General features: G+C 44.1%; 1 protein-coding gene across 1 annotated transcript in view; it reads left to right on the forward strand.

Annotated features, from left to right (window-relative positions):
• Nucleotides 1-2,817: 2,817 nt before the first annotated feature.
• The window catches only part of ARFGAP3 (ADP ribosylation factor GTPase activating protein 3), a 49,822-nt gene continuing 32,759 nt past the window's right edge, over nt 2,818-19,880 (forward strand). The window contains exons 1-5 of the mRNA XM_045554742.1: nt 2,818-3,058; nt 7,950-8,068; nt 14,317-14,389; nt 16,640-16,771; nt 18,145-18,228. Coding sequence (XP_045410698.1) covers nt 2,990-3,058; nt 7,950-8,068; nt 14,317-14,389; nt 16,640-16,771; nt 18,145-18,228 — 477 coding nt within the window. The 5' untranslated portion in view covers nt 2,818-2,989. The remainder of the gene's footprint in view (nt 3,059-7,949; nt 8,069-14,316; nt 14,390-16,639; nt 16,772-18,144; nt 18,229-19,880) is intronic.

A 19,880-nucleotide genomic window follows, 5' to 3' on the forward strand; every position in this document is an offset into this window, starting at 1 on the left:
CAGTCCGGTTTATGCAGATAGAGGGAAATCCCCTTCCAGTGGAGTCACATTTTGGGGTGAAATTTCCTGAGCTCATTCAGAAGTAAATAGCATTTATATTTGAAAATGGGCACACTTCTGTCAGGCCATTAGGTGGGGGGTTGAGGTCAATCTGGGCAGGAGTTAAGCTTGGTTTTGGTTTTGTTGTTGCTCTATTTATGTTCAGTTGACCATAGGATTCAAATTCCTTTAGCAGTGAACTAATGTAAACTTGTGCTTAAGAATGCTTGCTAGGGTGCTCAGGGGTGAGGATTTCTCAACATTACTGCCGTCCTCACGGCAAACCCTGCATTGTACCTGTGGTTGGTCTTGGCTGGGAGTTTCCTGCCCCCTTCCAGTGGTAACCAACTTCTGTTTGGTATGAGGATAGGATTCTGAGTCCGAGAGTTGCCTGACCTTGCCCTGGGGGTAGAGGGATTTTGCTTCTGTCCTTCCCCCACAGCAATGAATTTTTGCTTATCCTCTCTTGGAGGGGGGTGAGAGGATTTCCTATCCTTTTCTGGATTCGAATTTGGATTACTAGGTTTTGTTCTACTCCTCCCCTGCAGCAATGGATCTTTGCCTGGCAGGTGGGGAGGTGGGGAAAGAGAGATTAGGATTGCTGCTTTTGCTTTCTAGGAGAGAAAGGTCTAGGGGAGGCAGGTGGAGCGTGTGCCTGCTTCCCAGCAGCTGGAAGCCTGCCCCATGGAGAGGCCTCTCACCAGTCTCTTTGCCAGTCCCCATCTTTCCTGTGAAGGAAGATTACCGGTGGAGGTTTATAAAAAAGGGTGGCTGAGTGGATGGTTCATGCCTGTAATTCTAGCACTTTAGAAAGCTGAGGTGGGAGGCTCTCTAGAGCCTAGGAGTTTGGGACCAGTCTGGGCAACATAGCGAGACTCTCCCCCACCCCAATTATTTTATTATTTTTTTAAAAAAGGTGCTGGGGACAGAGAAGTAGACCAAACAGATCCAATTTCAAGAAATTTACATTCAAGAGGGGAGGCAGATATATATATATATATATATATATATATATATATATATGTATATGTATATGGAGAGAGAATATCATATAATATTAGGCGCTAATAAGTTCTACAAAGAACACTGAAGCAGATGAGAGAAAAGATGATGGTGTATAAATTGTACCTACCCCCACGTGCCTATCAGTGTAAATACTGTCGATACTTCATTGTGCTTTTTTTCTTCTCCTCGGGGATCTCTGCGGTGGAAAGGGGACTAGCCTGCCCTAACCCGACATATAACAGAGCAAGATTTCAGCTCCAAATAGTAAATGGGAACATCATCCCATTCCCATTGGTAAGGATACGACTGCTCCTTGTAAACGTGCCAGGTGCTTGGTGTAAGGTCAAAACAGTACCCAATGGACACAAAGTACCGGGGCATATACTTTGACTCAATATAAGGAAGAACTTCAAACACAGCTGCCTGCAAAAGTAATGTACTGTTCTGGATGGTAGTAAATTTCCTTTCCTTGGAAAAGTTCCAACCCTGGGTTTATGAGTCCACATTCTCTGCAAGCTTCCAAGTAAGTTCCCCTGAGGGTATCTAACCAGACAGGGTAAGTGAACATTCCTAGCCTCTAAAGGTAGAAAGGCCAGCACCAAGGCTTCTGCAGGACTTTATCTGGCAGCTGCTGTCCTGCGCTGTTCAGCATCGATTCTGCATCTTTGACTCCTTTGTACAGATGAGCAAACCACGCTTCTAAGCGAAGTGACTTGACCAAGGCCGCAGAGCCGGGAAGCAGGTGGCTGCACTGGGACGGGCGCCAAGGTATTGCACTCAACGCCAAAACCTGTTATCCCGCCACTGTAAAGCCAACCTCAGGCAACATTTCCAGTGGCTCCACACCCACTATTGTAAAAGAGGCTTAAACCCTTCTAGCTAGTAATGTTAAAGGGTAAGATGCAGCCTGGGGTAAAAGTCAAGTTTCTGGTCTAGGCATAATCAGTTCTGATGGAGCGCTCTTTGCCTCAACCAGCACTGCAGTCTCTCCGTAGTAAAACTGATTTCTGGTGGAGAATGCCTCCCAGGGCAGGGCGCGGTGGCTCACGCCTGTAATCCCAGCACTCTGGGAGGCTGAGGCGGGAGGATCGCTGGAGGTCAGGAGTTCGAGACCAACCTGAGTAACAGCTAGACCCCGTCTCTACTAAAAATAGAAAGAAATTAGCTGGAAAACCAAAAATATATATAGAAAAAATTAGCCGGGCATGGTGGCGCATGCCTGTAGTCCCAGCTCCTCGGGAGGCCGAGGCAGGAGGATCGCTTGAGCCCAGGAGTTTGAGGTTGCTGTGAGCTAGGCTGACCCCACGGCATGCTAGCAGGAGCAACAGAGCAAGACTCTGTCTCCAAAAACAAAAAAGGAAAAAAAAAGAAAAAAAGAGAATGCGTCCCAGGCAAGGCATGGTCTAAGCTGAACGCAAGAATAAAGACGGGAGTAGCAAAAACCCTGCGTCTGGCTCGAGCCCCGTCTACCGGGTGTCTGTGGAGGGCGGTGCGGCCCCTTCCCCGCAAGTCTCGGGCTTTGCCATTCGCGGGGAGGATGTGACAACCCGGCCATGGAAGCACTCCGTCGGCGCAAGGGCGACCAGCCGGCCGAAACGCAGCTGGATCCTTCCGCTGTGCGCGCGAGAGCAAGCCCCGCCCGGGCCCAGCTTCGCCGCTCTCCGCCAGCGCGGAGGGGAGCCGAAGGCCCGAAAGCGTGCGAGCCTCCTGCGCACGCGCACTGAGAGCAGGACCTGCCCGCCGCGCCGCTCCTGCGGAGCCCCCTGGGAAAGAGGGCGGTGCCCGCGCTCGGCCATGGGCGGGTCCTGCCCGGAGCTGGGCGGGGTCCGGCCGTCACGCGCGGCCCCGCCCCCTCGCCCTTCGTCGCTCTCCCCGAGGCGGCAACCGCTCGTCGTCAGCTCTTCCCGGTTGGTCCGGTCAGCTGTACCCCGGTTCTCTGGTGACGATGGGGGACCCCAGCAAGCAGGACATCCTGACCATCTTCAAGCGCCTCCGCTCGGTGCCCACTAACAAGGTAGCGGCCGCCGGGCGTGTTCGGGCCTGCCCGGGATCCCTGCCGGACGCCACGGGCGCCAGGGGCCGCGGCCGTGGGAGGAGGAGCCGGCCCGGCCTGTGACACGTCGCACTGTGGGGCCGCGGCCTCCGGGCCTCGCCCGGGTCGGGACGGCGCGCCGCTCCCCAGCTGCCCAGGGGGGCCGGGGCAGGGGCTACCCCCCGGGGGGCGGGGCAGGCTCCGGAGGCCGGGGACGGAGGCCGGGGCGCCCGGGGCTCCTGACGCCGAGCCGGGGAGCGGACACGTGTGAGTTCCCGGGGCTGCAGGGGGCCGGCGCCTGGGGGCTCTAGAGAGGGCGGGGGGCATACAGCCGGCTCCTGCGAGTGGGGGCGGACACCACAGGGCCCCCGGACCCCCGCGGGAAGCAGGCCCCGCGTCAGGCGCTCCAGCTGGTAGCACCCGGCGCGTGGGGAAGCTTGGCTCATCCCTGGACGCCGTGGAGCTCGCCCTAAAGTTCCTTGGGGCTGCCTGTTGGAGCCTGGTTGGCTCCCTTTGTCCTTTGGTGGCAGCCTCAGTTTCCTTGTCTGATAAAGCTGCTAGGGGGTCTGCGATGGCTTCCAGATTTTCTCTTTTGCCAAGAAAGCCCACCACATATCCTTTCTCTTTCCTCCCTTGGGCTCTCTTGGGAATTGAGGTTTTCTCCTTTTTTGTCCAGAAGCTGTCTCCCCGCCCCAGACTTTTACACTTTGCGCAACTGGCTGGAGGTGTTGTGATGACACAGGGGGCTAAGGTGACACTCTGGGCGGAGGGTCACTGGTCGGAGAGGATCCTGGAGAGTGCAAAGGGCTGTCGCGTCAGCGCAGACTTTCCGCACCCTTCCTGGGACAGGGGTTCTGTCTGGTCCCCACTGTCATCTCCAAAGGCAACAGCTGTTAATGAGCTTGGCCGTGAGCTTTGACGTGATGGCATAGAAAGTTCCTGAGGTTTACAAAATTTAGGTGTTTTTAAGTCTTGATGGTAGGTAGAGGGAAGCCCGTATTTTTTACAGCCTGAGAGAATTGAGGAAGGAAACAGTTTGCTGGAGGTGATGTATGATGGATGTGGGCAAGTTAAGAGGACAAAGGCTCCAGGAATTCTTCAGTTCCCATTTCTTTACTGTTTTCTTTCTTTCTTTCTTTTTTAAGGCAAGCACAAAATGAAGTTTATTGAGGAGAGAAAGATAGGATTATAGAGCAGGAGCAAGATATAGGTTAACAGAGCGTGATACATATGCCACAGATGATGACCCAACCCATTGTCGCAGCAAAGGGAGAGCAAAAGGAAGGGTACAAAAAGGGCTTTACTATTTTCTTGATTTTCAAATTTAGATTGATCTGTTTTAAAGAGTGGTTATTGTGTAACTAGATAAGATTAGGATCTACAGTTAGCAAGGTGTAAACTGTATTTTTTGTCAGCTTTATCTCAAAACATATCCACATGTGTTCTCTTGGATTGAATTCATCAAAGGGAAGGTGCCCCTTTTAAATAAGAAGTCAGTGTCTTTATACCAAGAGATACTTTTGAGGGACATGCTTGTAAATTATTGCCCAGACTGCTACTTTCTAGCTGTGTCACCCTTGAGCAGGTTGTATGGCCTCTTTGTACCTTATTTTCCTCATCTGAAAATGGGGACATAAAATGAACCTAACTCAGAGGGTTATTGGTGAGGATTAAATGAGATATTCAAAAAAAGCATTTAGAGCAGGACCTGCGTATACGTCCTAGTCCTCAGTAAATGTCAGCTACTTTTGCTGGTTGTTATTTTTATTATGAAGAACACATCCATGGAAAATTTTATATTCTGTAATAGCATTAATAAAAGCAATGAACAAAAATATTTTCTGGTAATCTTTCATAGTAATGTGCTATATTTCTTGGTCGAGATCTTTTATTTGCATCAAACTAATCGCAAGCCCTCTAAGCATGGGGCCCTGTGCGACTGCCCAGATCGCACACATGCCCGGGAAGCTGGCCCTGATGGGATGACAGGAGTACCTTCTGCTAGTGCCCTGCTAACAAGAAGGTTGTTATGAAGATGAAATTGGCTAAAGTGCCAACAACAGTGTCTGACATAAACACTCAATATTAGTAGCTATTATTTCTATAATAATTATTATTCCTATCATTAGGCAAAACAAATTGTCAGTCAAAAGCTATTTATTATTCACCGTGAGAACTGACTGTTCTGCTTAGAAAATCATATCTTGACTTGGGGATTGCATATCAAAACAAATTACAGTCCCTGCTCTCAAAGCGTAGCCTTCTGCTCCAACAGGAGAATCAAGGCAGCATTTGTGGGAGCCAGACCCGTAGTTCTAACTGCCTTCTGACCTCGCAGGTCCCAGTCTCAACTTGTTAGCTCTCCCACCCCTGCAGACTGTGCCACCGCCTGCATTTGCCTTTAGTGAGTGCCTGTACCGCGCCAGGCTTGGTACTAAGCTCAGATGAACACGACAGACATGCTCCCGCCCTCATGGAGCTATGTTCCAGCAATTCCACGGCTTAGTTGGTGGGTCTGGAGGATGCTAAAGCCACCACATGAGAAACCTCACTGCTTTCTTCTTGTAGCCAGCTTTGTGACTACCTCAGAAGTGACTCTCACACTTGCTCTGGGCCGTACAACCAAATCTCTGCTGTCACCTCCACCAAAAACCCTCTGAATCCTGTCATTGCTTACTAAGATACAATCTCGTAACCAGTTGTCTTGCCCACTAGACCGCTAGACCATGGGCTCCATGTGGGCAGACTCTTCCTGGACCACCCTGGTATGTCCACTTTTTATGTGCCAGGTACAGCACTTAGTAGTAAGTGCACAGCCACTGTTAGTTGAGTGAGTGAGTGAGGGGTTACAAACGGCTTCTCAGAGAAGAACAGCACCATTTGGCAGAGTCCATCATGCTATTTGATGTCCCAGGGTTCCTCTCTCTAATGGCTGTTACCACAGGGTGTTCTCATTTCCACGTCTGTCTCCCCCACTTCACAGGGAGATCTTTCAAGACCAGCAGGCGGTCTGGCAGGGAGCAGGGGCTGAGCGAGTGTCAGGCAATCATGCTCTCTACTTCATACCTCAGCCCCGTCACGCGTCTGCATACAGCAGGCAGTTGGTAAACACTGACGTGAACCCTTCTGGCCCCTTTTGGTGTCAGTTGTCACTCCACCCCCGCTACTCATGCTGATCAGTGTGAGTCTGTCACGGTGAGGGGCCTTGGAAAGCCCACGCGTGCTTGCTCTCTTGTATTGCCCTCAAAAGGGGAGAAACCAGATCTTTCTTGGTGATTCTGGTTTGGACAACCTTCTCATGGGTGGCTCTGCACATAAAGTGTATCTAAAATACTTTTGTTTTCCTGGAAAAAGTTTAAAAACAATTCTCCTCTTAGAAGAATTTTTACTATTCTATTCTGACTTTAATTATAAATATTAATTTCTAAGACAAGCACTGTGTATTTTAAAGTATTAATACTTTTATGCTCCTGTTATCAGATGAAGAATGTTTGGCTTCAATGTCAGTGTTGAAGGGGCTAGTGATAATTTTTAAGCTGGCAATAAGTTTTATAAGTTGTTTGCTTGATTAAAAAATATTTACTGAGTGTTTGCTATGAGTAAGGTGCTATTTTCCAGGCTCTGTGTGAGATTAAAAAAACACAAATGTATTCAGCAAATACTTACTGAGTGAGCATTTACCATGTACAGGCTCTGTGCTAGTAGAGAGGAAAGCAAGGTGACTGGGAAGGTCCCACCCCTGTAGGAGCTCTCAGTGGCCTCAGTGGGCAGGGGACACATTCGTTGGTTATGAGCTGTGTCTAGGAGTTATCAAAGTGACCTTGACAGGCTGGAGGGGACAAAGGTAGAGAATGGCACAGCAATTCACAGAGGAGCATCTCTCTGTATTTGTTACCCGTTGCTGTGTATCAAATACCCCCAAACTTAGCACGTAAAACAACAGACACTTATTCTCTCACACAGGTTCTAAGAGTCAGGAATTGGGGGTGTCTTAGCTGATTGGTTCCAGCTCAGAGTCTCACATGGGGCTGCCGCCATCTGCAAGCTCACTCACGTGGTGGTTGGCCAGAGGAACAGAGGTTCCATACTGGCTGTTGGACTGAGCGCCTTAGTTCCTTGCCACTTGAGCCTCACCACAGGGCTGCCCAAGTGTCCTCTCATGGCAGCTGTCTTCTCCCACACCTGGTAATCCCAAGAAGAGAGAGAGAGAGGTTGGGGGGGAAGCCACAATGTCTTTTATAACCTAATCTCAAAAGTAACATACTATCACTTCTGCCATATTCTATTGGTCACACAGACCACCTTGGTAAAGTGAGGGGGCAGATAATGCAAGAGTGTGGATACCTTGATGTAGGGGGTCATTGGGGCCATCTTGGAGTCTGACGGCCACACCCTCCTCTGGCTGGGAAGAGAAGAAATATGCACGAGTGTATAGCCACTGCCCAGGGGCATGGTCAGGCCTAGCATGTTCCAAGCAGGGTGCCATGCCTGGCTGGTGTTCATTTACGTGACTGGTAGGATCCCTGCTGATGCTTCAGGGATAAGTAATGTTTGAGATGGTGTACAAACCCAGGTTCTCTTCACTCTGCACTCTGTAACGTGCAGTGTTACAGTATGTACATTATAGTTTATAAGTAATATTGTAATATAATTGTACAAATAATATATGATTAATATAGTTGTGTATAATATTATTGTAACAAAATAAATTAAAATTTGAGGGTTTTTAAAAAATCTAAGATATTTCCTAATAACCAGTTTAAATTGCAAAGGTCAGGCAGTTTTCAAGGTAAGTCATGTACTGTATCCTCTAGGATGACTCATTTGGCTAATATAAATTAACTAATAACTGAATTTAACATTTTTCTTTCAGGTGTGTTTTGACTGTGGTGCCAAAAACCCTAGCTGGGCAAGCATAACCTATGGAGTGTTTCTTTGCATTGATTGCTCAGGGTCACACCGGTCACTTGGTGTTCACTTGAGTTTTATTCGGTAAGTGAATCTTCCCTCGTGACGTGGGAGTGATTACATTGTTATAAGGGTGTACTTTCCCTTTTTTCTTTATGTGTGCTTTGACATCAAGTAAAATGACAGGTTAATTGTTAGTTATGGAGATTTTTTTTTTTTTGAGACAGTGTCGCTCTGTTGCCTGGGCTAGAGTGCTGTGGCGTCAGCCCAGCTCACAGCAACCTCAGTGCAGTGGCATCATCATAGCTTGCTACAACCTCAAACTCCTGGGCTCAAGTGATCCTCCTGCCTCAACCTTCTGAATAGCTGGGACTCCAGGTGTGCTCTACAACATACAGTTAATTCTTGGATTTTTAGTAGAGATGGGGTCTTATTCTTGCTCAGGCTGGTCTAGAACTCCTGAGCCCAAGTAGTCCTCCTGCCTCGGCCTCCCAGAGTGCTAGGATTACAGACGTGAGCCACCTCACCCAGCCCTTGTCTCTTTTTTAAATGTTGAGGGATTTAGTTGCCAGGGCAAGTTTATTTCTTTATTTACTTCAATTTTTTCTTTCCTTTTTTTTTTTTAAAGACCGGGTCTTGCTCTTTCACTCATGCTGCAGTGCATTGGTACCATCATAGCTCACTGCAGCCTTGAACTCCTAGGCTTAAGCAATCCTCCTGCCTCAGCCTCCTGAGTAGCTAGGACTATAGGCAGGAGCCACCACGCCCAGCTAATTTTTTTTATTTTTTGTAGAGACAGGGTCTTGCTGTGTTGCCTAGACTAGTCTTGAACTCCTGCCCTCAAGTGATCTTCCCACCTGAACCTCCCAAAGTGCTGGGATTACAGGTGTGAACCGCCACACCTGGTCGATATATTCTTTTGATGCACAAAATTTTTTAATTTTCATGATGTCCAATTTATCTATTGGACTTTTTTGTTGTTGTTACTTGTGCCTTTGTTGTCATATCTAAGAAATCATTGTCAAATTCAATGTCATGAGGCTTTTGCCTTATGTTTTCTTCTCAGGATTTTATGGTTTTTTAGGTCTTACATTTGAGTCTTTGACCCATTTTGAGTTAATTTTTGTTTACAATGTTATGTAAGAGTTCAGCTTCATTCCTTGGCAGATGGATATCCAGTTTTCCCAGCATCCTTTGTTGAAAAGACTTTTCTTCCCCCGTTGAATCAGGCTTATTTTTAATGGACTGTTTTCCCAGAATTGATCATTACCAATTAGCGTACAGTAACCTACTCTACCCAGAGTGGGTGAAGACTAGACAAAAGACAATACATAATTGGGTCTCTTCCTTTCTCTCTTTACTGTGTTCTTTCTCTCTGCCAAGTCTCTGCCATGTAATCTGGCCCTCCCTCTTCCTCACGGCTAAACCATACTGCCACTTTGCCAATTCCAGGAAATCAGATAGTTTTTTGAAGTGTTCCTTGTTGAGAGAAGGACTGACCTAGAGCCTGAGGAGGGTGGACAGGCTCTAGGGCCATTGCAGATTTAATCACTAGCCTTTTGAAAGTCAGATAAATAGAACTGTATGAATAACAGTGCTTATAAAGGATTCAAAAACAACGATTAAAATTCACTGTTTAACCAGAGAGCAAGACTCTAGGATTTGGGCAAGAGAAAGTCAAAGATGAGAAGGTACTCTGTAATTTTTGTGTGTGTGTGATTTTTTTGACCTGGGGGAGCTACTCTTTAAACATTTTTTATTGATTTAAAAAATTAAAAACACTAGCTCATTGGGAAAAAATCCAAGCAGCCCCAAAGTATATAAAGTAAGAAATGAAAGTCCCTCCTCTAGAATCCTCTTCCCCTTTTCTTCCTCTCCTACCCGTCCCCCCCGCCACCAGCTCCACACATACTGAGTCCCACTTCCCAGGCATGATCCCTGTTAACAGGGTGACGTGGGTGGTATATTTATTTAATTGGAGGGATTTTTTTTTTAAGTAAAATTTCAAGTCAACAAATTTGTAGGGAAAAAAAGAATTTATAAACTATGGCTTTTGCCAAGCAAAAGGGGGAAGGCAGATTAGGAGTATATAGAAATGACAAGCTGTTTTGAGAGCTCCTCTCCCTCTAGCTCTGTTTCTTCTCAAGTTTACTGTTAAGTATTTCATGAGCTTATTCAAGGTGAATGGGCCAGGCGGGGTGGCTCATGCTTGTAATTCCAGCACTTTGGCTCTCAAAGTGAGAATCATACCCCTAGGCCAGGAAGCCAGATGCATCCTAGCACTTTGGGAGACCAAGGCAGGAGTATCTCTTGAAACCAGGAGTTGGATACTAGCCTGAGCAATATACTGAGACCCCATTTCTACACAAAATTAAAAAATTACCCAGGCATGGTGGCACGTGCCTGTAGTCCCAGCTACTAGGGAGGCTGAGGCAGGAGGATCGCTTGAGCCCAGGAGTTTGAGGTTGCAGTGAGCTACGATGATGCCACTGCACTTTAGAATGTGTCTCAGAAAAAAAGAAAAAAGAGTGAATGGAATCCCTGCATTGATCTTGTTGGGATGGGGCTAGAGATGGGCTTAAATACAACATAAATAAGAGGCTGTAAAGTTCTACATAAGAGATGGAAACTAAGCACTGCGCCTCCTTCTGGTTGGAAAATTGGGCAAAATTTAAAAGAGGAGGTACATTTGCAGTGAACGTGGAAGGTTTGGTGAGACTTTGATAATGAAGACAAGGCAGGGAAATGGAGGTTGACACTCAGACTTTAAGCTACAGAGGCAGAAAAAAGTGAAATGCTTCATAGCTAGTTTTTGTATACATAGGAAAATGAGGGGAAATAAGGTTCAAGGGGAAGATTTGTGTGGTGTTGTGGAGGGTCTTAGCTGTCAGGCTGGGAGCTTATACTTAGATCTTTAGGCTCTGGAAGGTTGAGGCATGTGGGGAGGCTGACTCTGCCTGGGTGGAGCAAAAGGTGGGAGGAGAGGAGTGAGAACACTGGAGCTGGCTGTGGCGGAGCAGGGGAGGTGGGGAGTGGGGGAGGTGCAGGGTGGGGGCTGAATCCCACGCCATCCCTTCCTGGCTCTGGGCATATTCCTAACCTGTGTCTTAATTTCCTTCTTTTGAAAGTGGGCTGAGAGTACTAGAACTCACTGTAGAGGGTGTTGGGAGGAGGAGTGAGCCAGTGAATCCCACACAGCCTGGCACATGGGAACCCCAGGACATGTCCACCAGGACCAGGTGGGAATCACATGGGCACCTGCTTGATAGACCTGTGGGGAGAAGCTTTTCGTAATGTCAGTGGGAAGACAGCACTTGGATGAAGCATTCAAGTGAGCTATAAACCAAGCGCTGCCTGGAAGCTGTTCCTGAGCTTGTCTGTGTGTAAAAGTCAAGATTAATTGGGTATGGTGTACTCCATTTAAAATTCTGATTACATGAAAACATTGTCTTGTTTACTTAGTGAGATTCATTCCATTACCAAAAACTTGGCATTGTCCACAAGGGTGAATCAGAATGAGGACAAGTGGTTTGTGGGGGAGGAAAGAGAAAGTTTGTTACTTTGCCAGCAAAGGAAGAAAAATGGTAGGCCTTGTCTCAAAATTTGAATTTCCTGAACATTCGTAGAAATACAGAGCTTTTAAATGATGAGTTCTCAGCCTCAGACAATTACTGTTCAACTACAGTTGATGATTTTGATCTTCCCATCTCTGCTGAAGACAATCTCGTGACCTCCTCTACCCAGGACCTACCTTTACCAGGTCAGGCTGGGCCGTCTCCTGTTGCACAAATAAACAAAAGACTTGCCTGGCCTGGGGCAGGGTTGCAGGCTCTAGTTCTCAAAAGGGAGTAGCGGATGTTTTAAAGAGACAGAAAATATTTTTGCTGTTTTTTCCAGGCCATTCCCTCTGTTACAATTCTAATTTCATAAGTTTTTGAAATTTCTTTAAATCCTCTACTTACAAAAAAAATACTGACTTTGGCATCCATTAGTGAAACTAATTCATGGAGTTTTTAAGGAGGTTATATTTTGACTCATAGAAGGATTATAGAGGTTGAGGCAAAACCTATTTCTCATTTACCTAATTGGCTAACAGAGGCCATTTTGTTAAAGTGACACTAATTCTTCAATTTTCTTACTTTCTCTGCTTTACTTTTTCCTTAGCACTATTACAAACCTTTAATATACTCTTACACTAAATTAGAAATGAGGAATTACCTACAGGGAACCATCTCCTTGCATGGGAATGGACACTGAAGAGCAATTTAAGTTTCTTTTTAAGGTTACTGTAGTACATATTCAGAGTCACTTATCATCAAAACCTGTAGTCCCAGCTACTCAGGAGGCTGAGGCAGGAGGATCACTTGAGCCCTGGAGACCAGCCTGGGCAGCATAGCAACAACACCGTGTCTCTTAAAAACAAAAAAAGAGGAAGAAAATAAAAACAAACAAAAAAAACCCTTTTACTTTGAAATTCCAATGTTATCATAGAGAGAATTCCTGGCAACTGAGTTCCAGAACATTTAGTTTTTAGTTTTTACCTTCCTTTCTAAGAAATATATATAGAAACGTTTGGCTTTATTTTTTTAAGGTAATTTAGGACTAAAAGTTTAAGACTAAAATGTAGATTAGCAAGCAATAGCCTCAATTTTAGGACATACTTTAATTCAGCTCCTATTCAGGTACCTCTTATGTGCCAGGCCCTGTGCTAGGAGCATAAAAGACAAATGTGAGGCATTCCCCGCCCTCTGGAGCTTGGTGCTCATTAGGGAGTAGAGGGGAGAGCGATTGCAAGACCTACAGCACGGCAGGGCTGCGTGACGGTGCTGACGATGAGAATTGTAGGCATATGGTGTTCACCATGACCCAGGCACTGTTCCGTGCACTTTTCAGATAGTAGCTTATTTAATTTCTACAAGAGCAAAGGAAATAATACTATGATTATCCCTTTATAGATGAGAAAAGTAAGGCACAGAGAGGTTAAGTCACTTCTCTAGGGTCATATAGCTATTAAGTGGCAGAGTAGAGACTTGTACTCTCCCAGTCAGTCTCCACAGACTTTGCTGTTAACTGATGCCCTATGACAAAGGAGCATGGGCATGTGACATAAATCAATTGAGGGCATTGGCGAAAATGTGGTGCCTTGGTAAGAGCTTTCAGAAAGCAATTAGAACAACTAATTGCTACTAAATGGAAGATACATCATTTCATCTTGCTTGGTCATCAGAAATTCTAAAGGGAGGTTTTTTTTGTCTTTTAGGAAATCTGTTTTTTTATAGTGTGCTTTAATTTTTACTTTTTATATCACCATGAAGTGGATTTGTCGTTATATGTGTGTTAGTATTAATCTTAAGTTAGTTATTGGCTTCAAAATAACTTCCTAACATTTATTTACTAGGGTTAAAGAATACCATTAGGCATAGAAATTAGTAAATGGAAGGGCAATACAAAAGAGTATTTTGGGTGGATCTGAAGTTTCCTTTCTTTTCTTCACCCTATACCCATTCTAAAATGTCCACATTCCTTTGCAGTTAGTGTAGGACAAGCTATGGTTGCATAACAGGATGGCCTTGCTTCTTGCTCAGGTCTGTATATTCTGTGTAAAGACTCGTTGCTGTAGTCAGATCTTGCTTTACAGCTGGCCCCTTGGTGAATGCACATTGTTGGGGCTCACTTGCTGCCTTTACCTGGCTCTGATTTGATCTTACACTGGAGATAAGTAGGGCACAAGGATGGCGGGGGCAGGAGGCGCTTGCAGCTTTCACTCAGGAGCATTAAAACTTGCATTTCCTCCCTTCCTTGCTAGGGCTGATGTTGACCATAAGAGTATGCGCATCCTCCAGTCTCCTGGTAGGAGTCAAACTGGACAAGTAGATAGCTGACCTGAAAAAATCCAAACCGTACCTCTATTTTGAGTGGAGACACATTACCAAATTTTAGATCATAACTCACCAAAGAGGAGACTCAAAGAGCTGGAGTTGTTCTAGCAGCCCCATGAAGCTCATCACGTCCCTGTGCTCTAGGGGAGGCTGGAGTCAGTGTGGCAGAAGTGCTGCTGGCCTGGCATGGCCTGCCCATGGGCAGGAGCACGGGAGAGCAGGCCGTCAGAGCCTGCCTGGCCTTGGCTTCCAGGAAGGATGAGGGGGGCCAGGGCTGCTCGCACCAGCTGTCTCCACCCTGGAGTCCTGGCATCCCTGAAGTGTGTGTCCCTGTTAACGCAAACTTAGAATTGTTTAGGATCCTGAAGCTCAAGGAAACTTTGTTCTCAAAAGCTTAGTGGTTCAATTCTAGGTTAGAAAAGTATTCACATTTGGAATATTCTTTCCATTTAGGTCTACAGAATTGGATTCTAACTGGTCTTGGTTTCAGTTGCGATGCATGCAAGTTGGAGGAAACGCTAACGCAGTAAGTTCATCAGACTCGCCATTTTTCTTCTATAAATATTTGTTTCACTAGTGAAGAAGTTTAATGCTTGCATGTTTGGGAGGCCTTGTGGGATACGGGAGAGAGCCTGATGGGTTTTGAGTTGGACAGACCTGGTTAACTTGTTTATTCGAAAATCTGTTAAATACCTAATAAACATGAAGGTTGGGCCAGGTGCTGGGGATATAGTGACAAGTCATGCCAGATCCCCTGTGGGGCAGAGACAGAGAGTAATCACAGAATTAAATTAACAAGAAAATAACAGGCAGTGGTAAGTGCTTTGAAGAAAATTAAATAGGCAATGCGGATATAGAGAAATCAGAGGTTTCTTTATGACAATGGAGTGTTTTCATATCTGAGGGTGACTTTTGTGCTTAGAATGGAATGCTTGTATTTGAATTACTATTTAATTTTTGTTGTTGTTGTTTTCATTTTTTTTATTTTCTGGCTGCTGCTTTAACCCAGGAATTACTATTTAATTTATTAAATCTACAAATTAAAAACCCTATTCTTCGTATCTTCAAATATAATAAATATATATTAATTTATAAACTTAGTAGTTTCTGTGAGAAAATAACTTTTTAAAATGTTCAATTAATGTATAATTTTAAAAGAGCAAATTTCCTGAACCCCATTTACAAACCTAATTAAAGATCCTCAAATGTTTTTAGCTTTATTTACAAATTCAACGTATCTGATTCTCTCAGACACTAGACTGGCAACCTTACAAATCTAGCCAGCAAAATCTTCTGCAGTGCGGCTAGCCTGTTTATCATGCCAAATGTATGTATAGATTGAGTAAATGGAATTCCCTTAGACATTTCTTATGTGTTAAAGTATAAGAAATCAACTTTGTAAACATTTAAAATAAAAATTATGTTCAGTATCAATTGAATATTTAAAATTAAAATCATACATCTAAAATAATAGTTTCCAAAATGCTGGATTTCCTTAGATCAGTGTTTCTCAACCCTTTTTCACCATTGTCCCCAAAGCAGAAAATTAATTAGATTATTTTAAATTTAAATTGGATTTAATGTTTTCCTAATTTCCCTGAGAGAAATTAAATACTAGGGAATGCAATTTTGTTAGGTAAAGGTGAGCTTTAGAGGGACATAAACCAATTGTAATAATAACTAAGACCTCTTTCACTTTCTAAGAAACAGTTTTTGCCCCTCTTAAGAATATGTGCCTTAGATGTTTCAAGCATCTAATCAGAAACCCTTGCCCATTGTGGTGACGTTCACACACTTGTCCCTAAACTTGATGCTGTGGGTTTGATTTGCCTGTCCTGATCTCTAAGCCTTATCAAGGTTGCAGAGTCCTCCTCCCAACTCCAGAGAGCAGCTTTCTCATTTCATCTGGGAGGGGGAGCGGGAGATGGGAAGTAAGGATCAGGCCAGTGGTCACCTAAGCAGTGGAGCTATGAATTATGGGCTTGGAACTATCCTGCTTGGGTTTGAATTCCAGCTCTGCCCCTAGCTACTGTGTGACCTTGGGCAAGTTGCTGAACCTCTCTGTGCTTCAGTTTCCCCACCTGTAAAGTATATGTAGTAATAGTGACTGTCTGATGCTATTGCTGTGAGGATTTCATGAGGTGATGCCCACAGAGAACTTAGGTCAGGACCTGGCACATGTGGGTGATTGATACCACTATTACTCAAATTAGGTTCAGAAAAGGATCACTCATACAGTTTTTTAACTAAGATATAAATCCTATACTTCATGTCTATACATGGATCTTCAGGAGGTAGTTGAAAGCAGTTTCTTCCAATTGTTTAAACCTTGCTTTATCATTTTACCTATGTTGTAGTCTCTGTTAATGAAGAAATAGTGAATAAAGTAAATGTTAGCATAGCTCCTAAACAGTTTGTCAAAAATTCTGATCTAGTGGAGTCCAAACTGAAATTGATTACTCACGAATTAAAAGTAGTCCTGAGTAGAAAGCTTCCCCCAAATTATAAGTTCAGAATGACAGGTGATTTAATGGAGAAATGAGGAACAGTTATTTCATTTTGTAATACAAGTCTCCTATCTAGTTTTACCAAACTATTAAGGTTACATTTGAGGCAACATTGTTAGTATTTTATTTTAGAATTTTTTATGTTGTTTAAATTGTTTTGGTTTTTACTACTAATTTTTTAAAATCCTTCATTACATCAAGTAGCATTTTCGGTCACCATGTTAGATTTAATGCAGTATTTCTATTAATCTGCATGCTTTCCTTGGTAGTCTTCCTTTTTCCATCAGCATGGGTGTGCCACCAATGACACCAATGCCAAGTACAACAGTCGTGCTGCTCAGCTCTACAGGGAGAAAATCAAGTCGCTTGCCTCCCAAGCCACGCGGAAACATGGCACCGATGTAAGTGTCTGGAAGATTGAGCAGTCTCCTTTAGATGAACATTCACTTCAGCATAAAAAATGGGTTTTATTGTAAAACTTTTCTACCTGAATTCTTTTACAAGGAAACAATGTACAGTTGATTCTCATTATTTGAGGTATTATGTTCTATAAATTTGCCATGAGCACTGAGTTAGTGAATACCGAAATATCACTCCTATGGGAGGCACCGGATTAGGTTCCTAGGAGCCTCTAGTCACATTTTCATCAACTGGTCAATACATAACCTTATTTAACATGTGTTTCTGTTTAAGACACCTTATTTAATGTATATTGTCGACTCATGAACATTGAACTCACGGCTGAGGACTCATAACTCAGGCCTAAATGAAGCTTATCTCACACTTGCATTTTCTCCATAAGGCACATCACAGCCTTTGTGTGCTTAGGAACATTAGACAGCTTTTCACACTGCAGTCGAGGGACATTTTAAACAAGTCATCGATAAAAAGCACACTTCAGAAGCAGCTGCTGAATGAAAGAAAAAAAATAAAATCAAATAAAAAGCACAAAAATGTGAAAAACATGGCAACAAATAGACTGCAAAAAGGACACTTGTTTACAAGTATGAGAACTGAAACGAGTAGGCAGAGTGTGCCTTGTGTTACCTCAGCTGGGAACACGCTTATCAGGGGATTCGTTTTTTGCTGCGCTGTGCTTGTCTTCAAATGACTATGAAAACACCATGAGTACTTATGTTGGGGTTACAAATAAATTTTAGCAAGGAGGTGGATTCATAAATATGGAATCCATGAACAATGAAGATTGACACTAGTTTGGAACCTGCACTTAGATATGAAATCCAACTGGGTGTGGTGGCTCACACCTGTAATCCCAGCAATCTGGGAGGCCAAGGCAGAAGGGTCACTTGAGACCAGTCTGGGCAACATAGTGAGACCCCATCTCTACAAAAGATTTAAAAAGTTAGCTGGACACAGTGGCACCCACCTGTAGTTCCAGCTGCTTGGGAGGCTGAGGCAGGAGGATCGCTTAAGCCCAGGAGTTCGAGACTGCAGTGAGCTATGATCATGCCACTGCATTTTAGCCTGGGCAACAGAGCCAAAGAAAAAAAAGATATGAAACCCTTTATCTTTCCTTTTCAGAAATGGTTTGTGGAGTTGGGGTACTTGACTTCCTCAAGGTCTGGAAGCAAAATTTACTGGCTTGATACATTACTAAAATGTACTCGGAGGACCTCTATAGGCATGATACTGGTTTTATAATGATGGAAAGCATCAATCTTTAGAAAACAGTCTCTAGAAGAGGAGTGAAGAGTATGAAATAAAACCCTGTCCCAGATGACATGCTAAGCCCCATTTTGTGTGTTTGTTCTAGCTGTGGCTTGATAGTTGTGTGGTTCCACCTTCATCCCCTCCACCAAAGGAGGAAGACTTTTTTGCCTCTCATGTTTCTCCTGAGGTATGTGTTATACGACATGTAATTTTAAAGTCTGCCTATTCTGACAGGTATAAAAGATATACATTTAATGTGTTTCAGTTAGGATACAGGCTAAGCTATTGTAACAGACAACTCTAAACTACAGTCATTTAAACAAGAGAGAAATGAGTTTGTCATCAACAGTTCAGAGGTAGGCTGTCTAGGGTTGACTGATGGATTTATCTTGCTGTTCTCAACATGGGGCTTCCACCCCAGGGTCTAAAGTGGCTGCTCCAGTTTAAGATCTTTCCTACCCAATGGGAAGGGGACAGAAATTCAGCAAACCAAATGTCCTGTCCTCTTGCAGAAAAATTCTAGAGGTAGCACACGTCAGTTCTGTTTAGTCCTGTTGCCTGGAATTTAGTTGCATGTCTATACCTATCTGCCAGGGAAAGCTGAGAAATTATTACTAGTAGTCTGACACAGTTTAATTCACAGCTTTGGAAATGACAAAGAATGAAGACGGTTTTAATAGGGGTTTGAATGTTAGTGCCCTGATTTTGCTGTGTACATTGTACATCTCTTGAGGCTATCATGAGAATTAAATGAGTTAATACAAGAAAAGTATTTAGTACCTAGCACAGAGTGAGCCTTCAGTAAATGCTGTAAGTATCATTGTCCTCATTATCCTCATCACTGATAGCAGCAGTGACACCAAACTCCACAGTACTTCTGTGGATTTCCCCCAGATCGCTTAGGTCAGGGATGACAAGGCCTGCAAAACCTAAAATATCGACTGTCTAGCCCTTTACAGTAACAGATGCTGACCTCTAGCTTTGAGCCTCACGCTGTTCTGTTGGCCGACTGCCTCCTCCCAGTCTCGTTAGGGCAGGGGCACTATTTGCTGAACTGCTTCAATCCGTTCTTTAATTTTCAAGTTAAAATTGTATAAAGTTGGATAAATTGCTAAACCTTGATATTTTTTTTTTGCTATTATAATTTGCACATTTATCATCATTGCAGTCAATAATTATCAGAAAGCTGGTGTGGTGGTGTGTGCCTGTAGTCCAGTTACTAGGGAGGCTGACGCAAGAAGATCACTTGAGCTCAAGAGTTTGAGTCCAGCCTGGGCAACCTACAGAGATCCCAACTCTACTAAATGAATGAGTGGTTACCAGAAATAGTGATCAAAAGAGCGAGGAACAGAAAACAAAAGATAAAGTGTTCTCTTATGATCTCTTTCTGTTGTTTCACATAGAATTAGATATAGAATATCCATGATTAGTAGCTGAGAAATGTTAGGAATAGAAATGATGAGCTAAAAAGTGGAGAAATAGGAACAGTGTAGTGTGGATTATAGTTGGAGATATTAGTATGAATTAATGTTTATTTTAGTCTCTCTGTATACATATGTACAAACATGCATGCAGAGGTAGAAAGCTAATTATAGATATATGTGTACACATAGATTAGTACACGCACACATATATAGATTACCTAGCTTTGTCCAATAGGAGGACCCAGAGACAGTGACACCATAGTACAACAAGCATAACCAGCACCCAGATCCTGGTTTCTAAATACCATTCTCTAAGAAAATGAACCAGGGCTACCTTTGGAGAAGTGGCAGGTTCTAAGGCTGAGGATGCTGGCGGTAGATGAGCCTGGAGCATCTTGTAATACTAGAAAGTAAG

The sequence above is a fragment of the Lemur catta genome, chromosome 6, assembly GCF_020740605.2.
Source record: "Lemur catta isolate mLemCat1 chromosome 6, mLemCat1.pri, whole genome shotgun sequence".
Taxonomy (NCBI): domain Eukaryota; kingdom Metazoa; phylum Chordata; class Mammalia; order Primates; family Lemuridae; genus Lemur; species Lemur catta.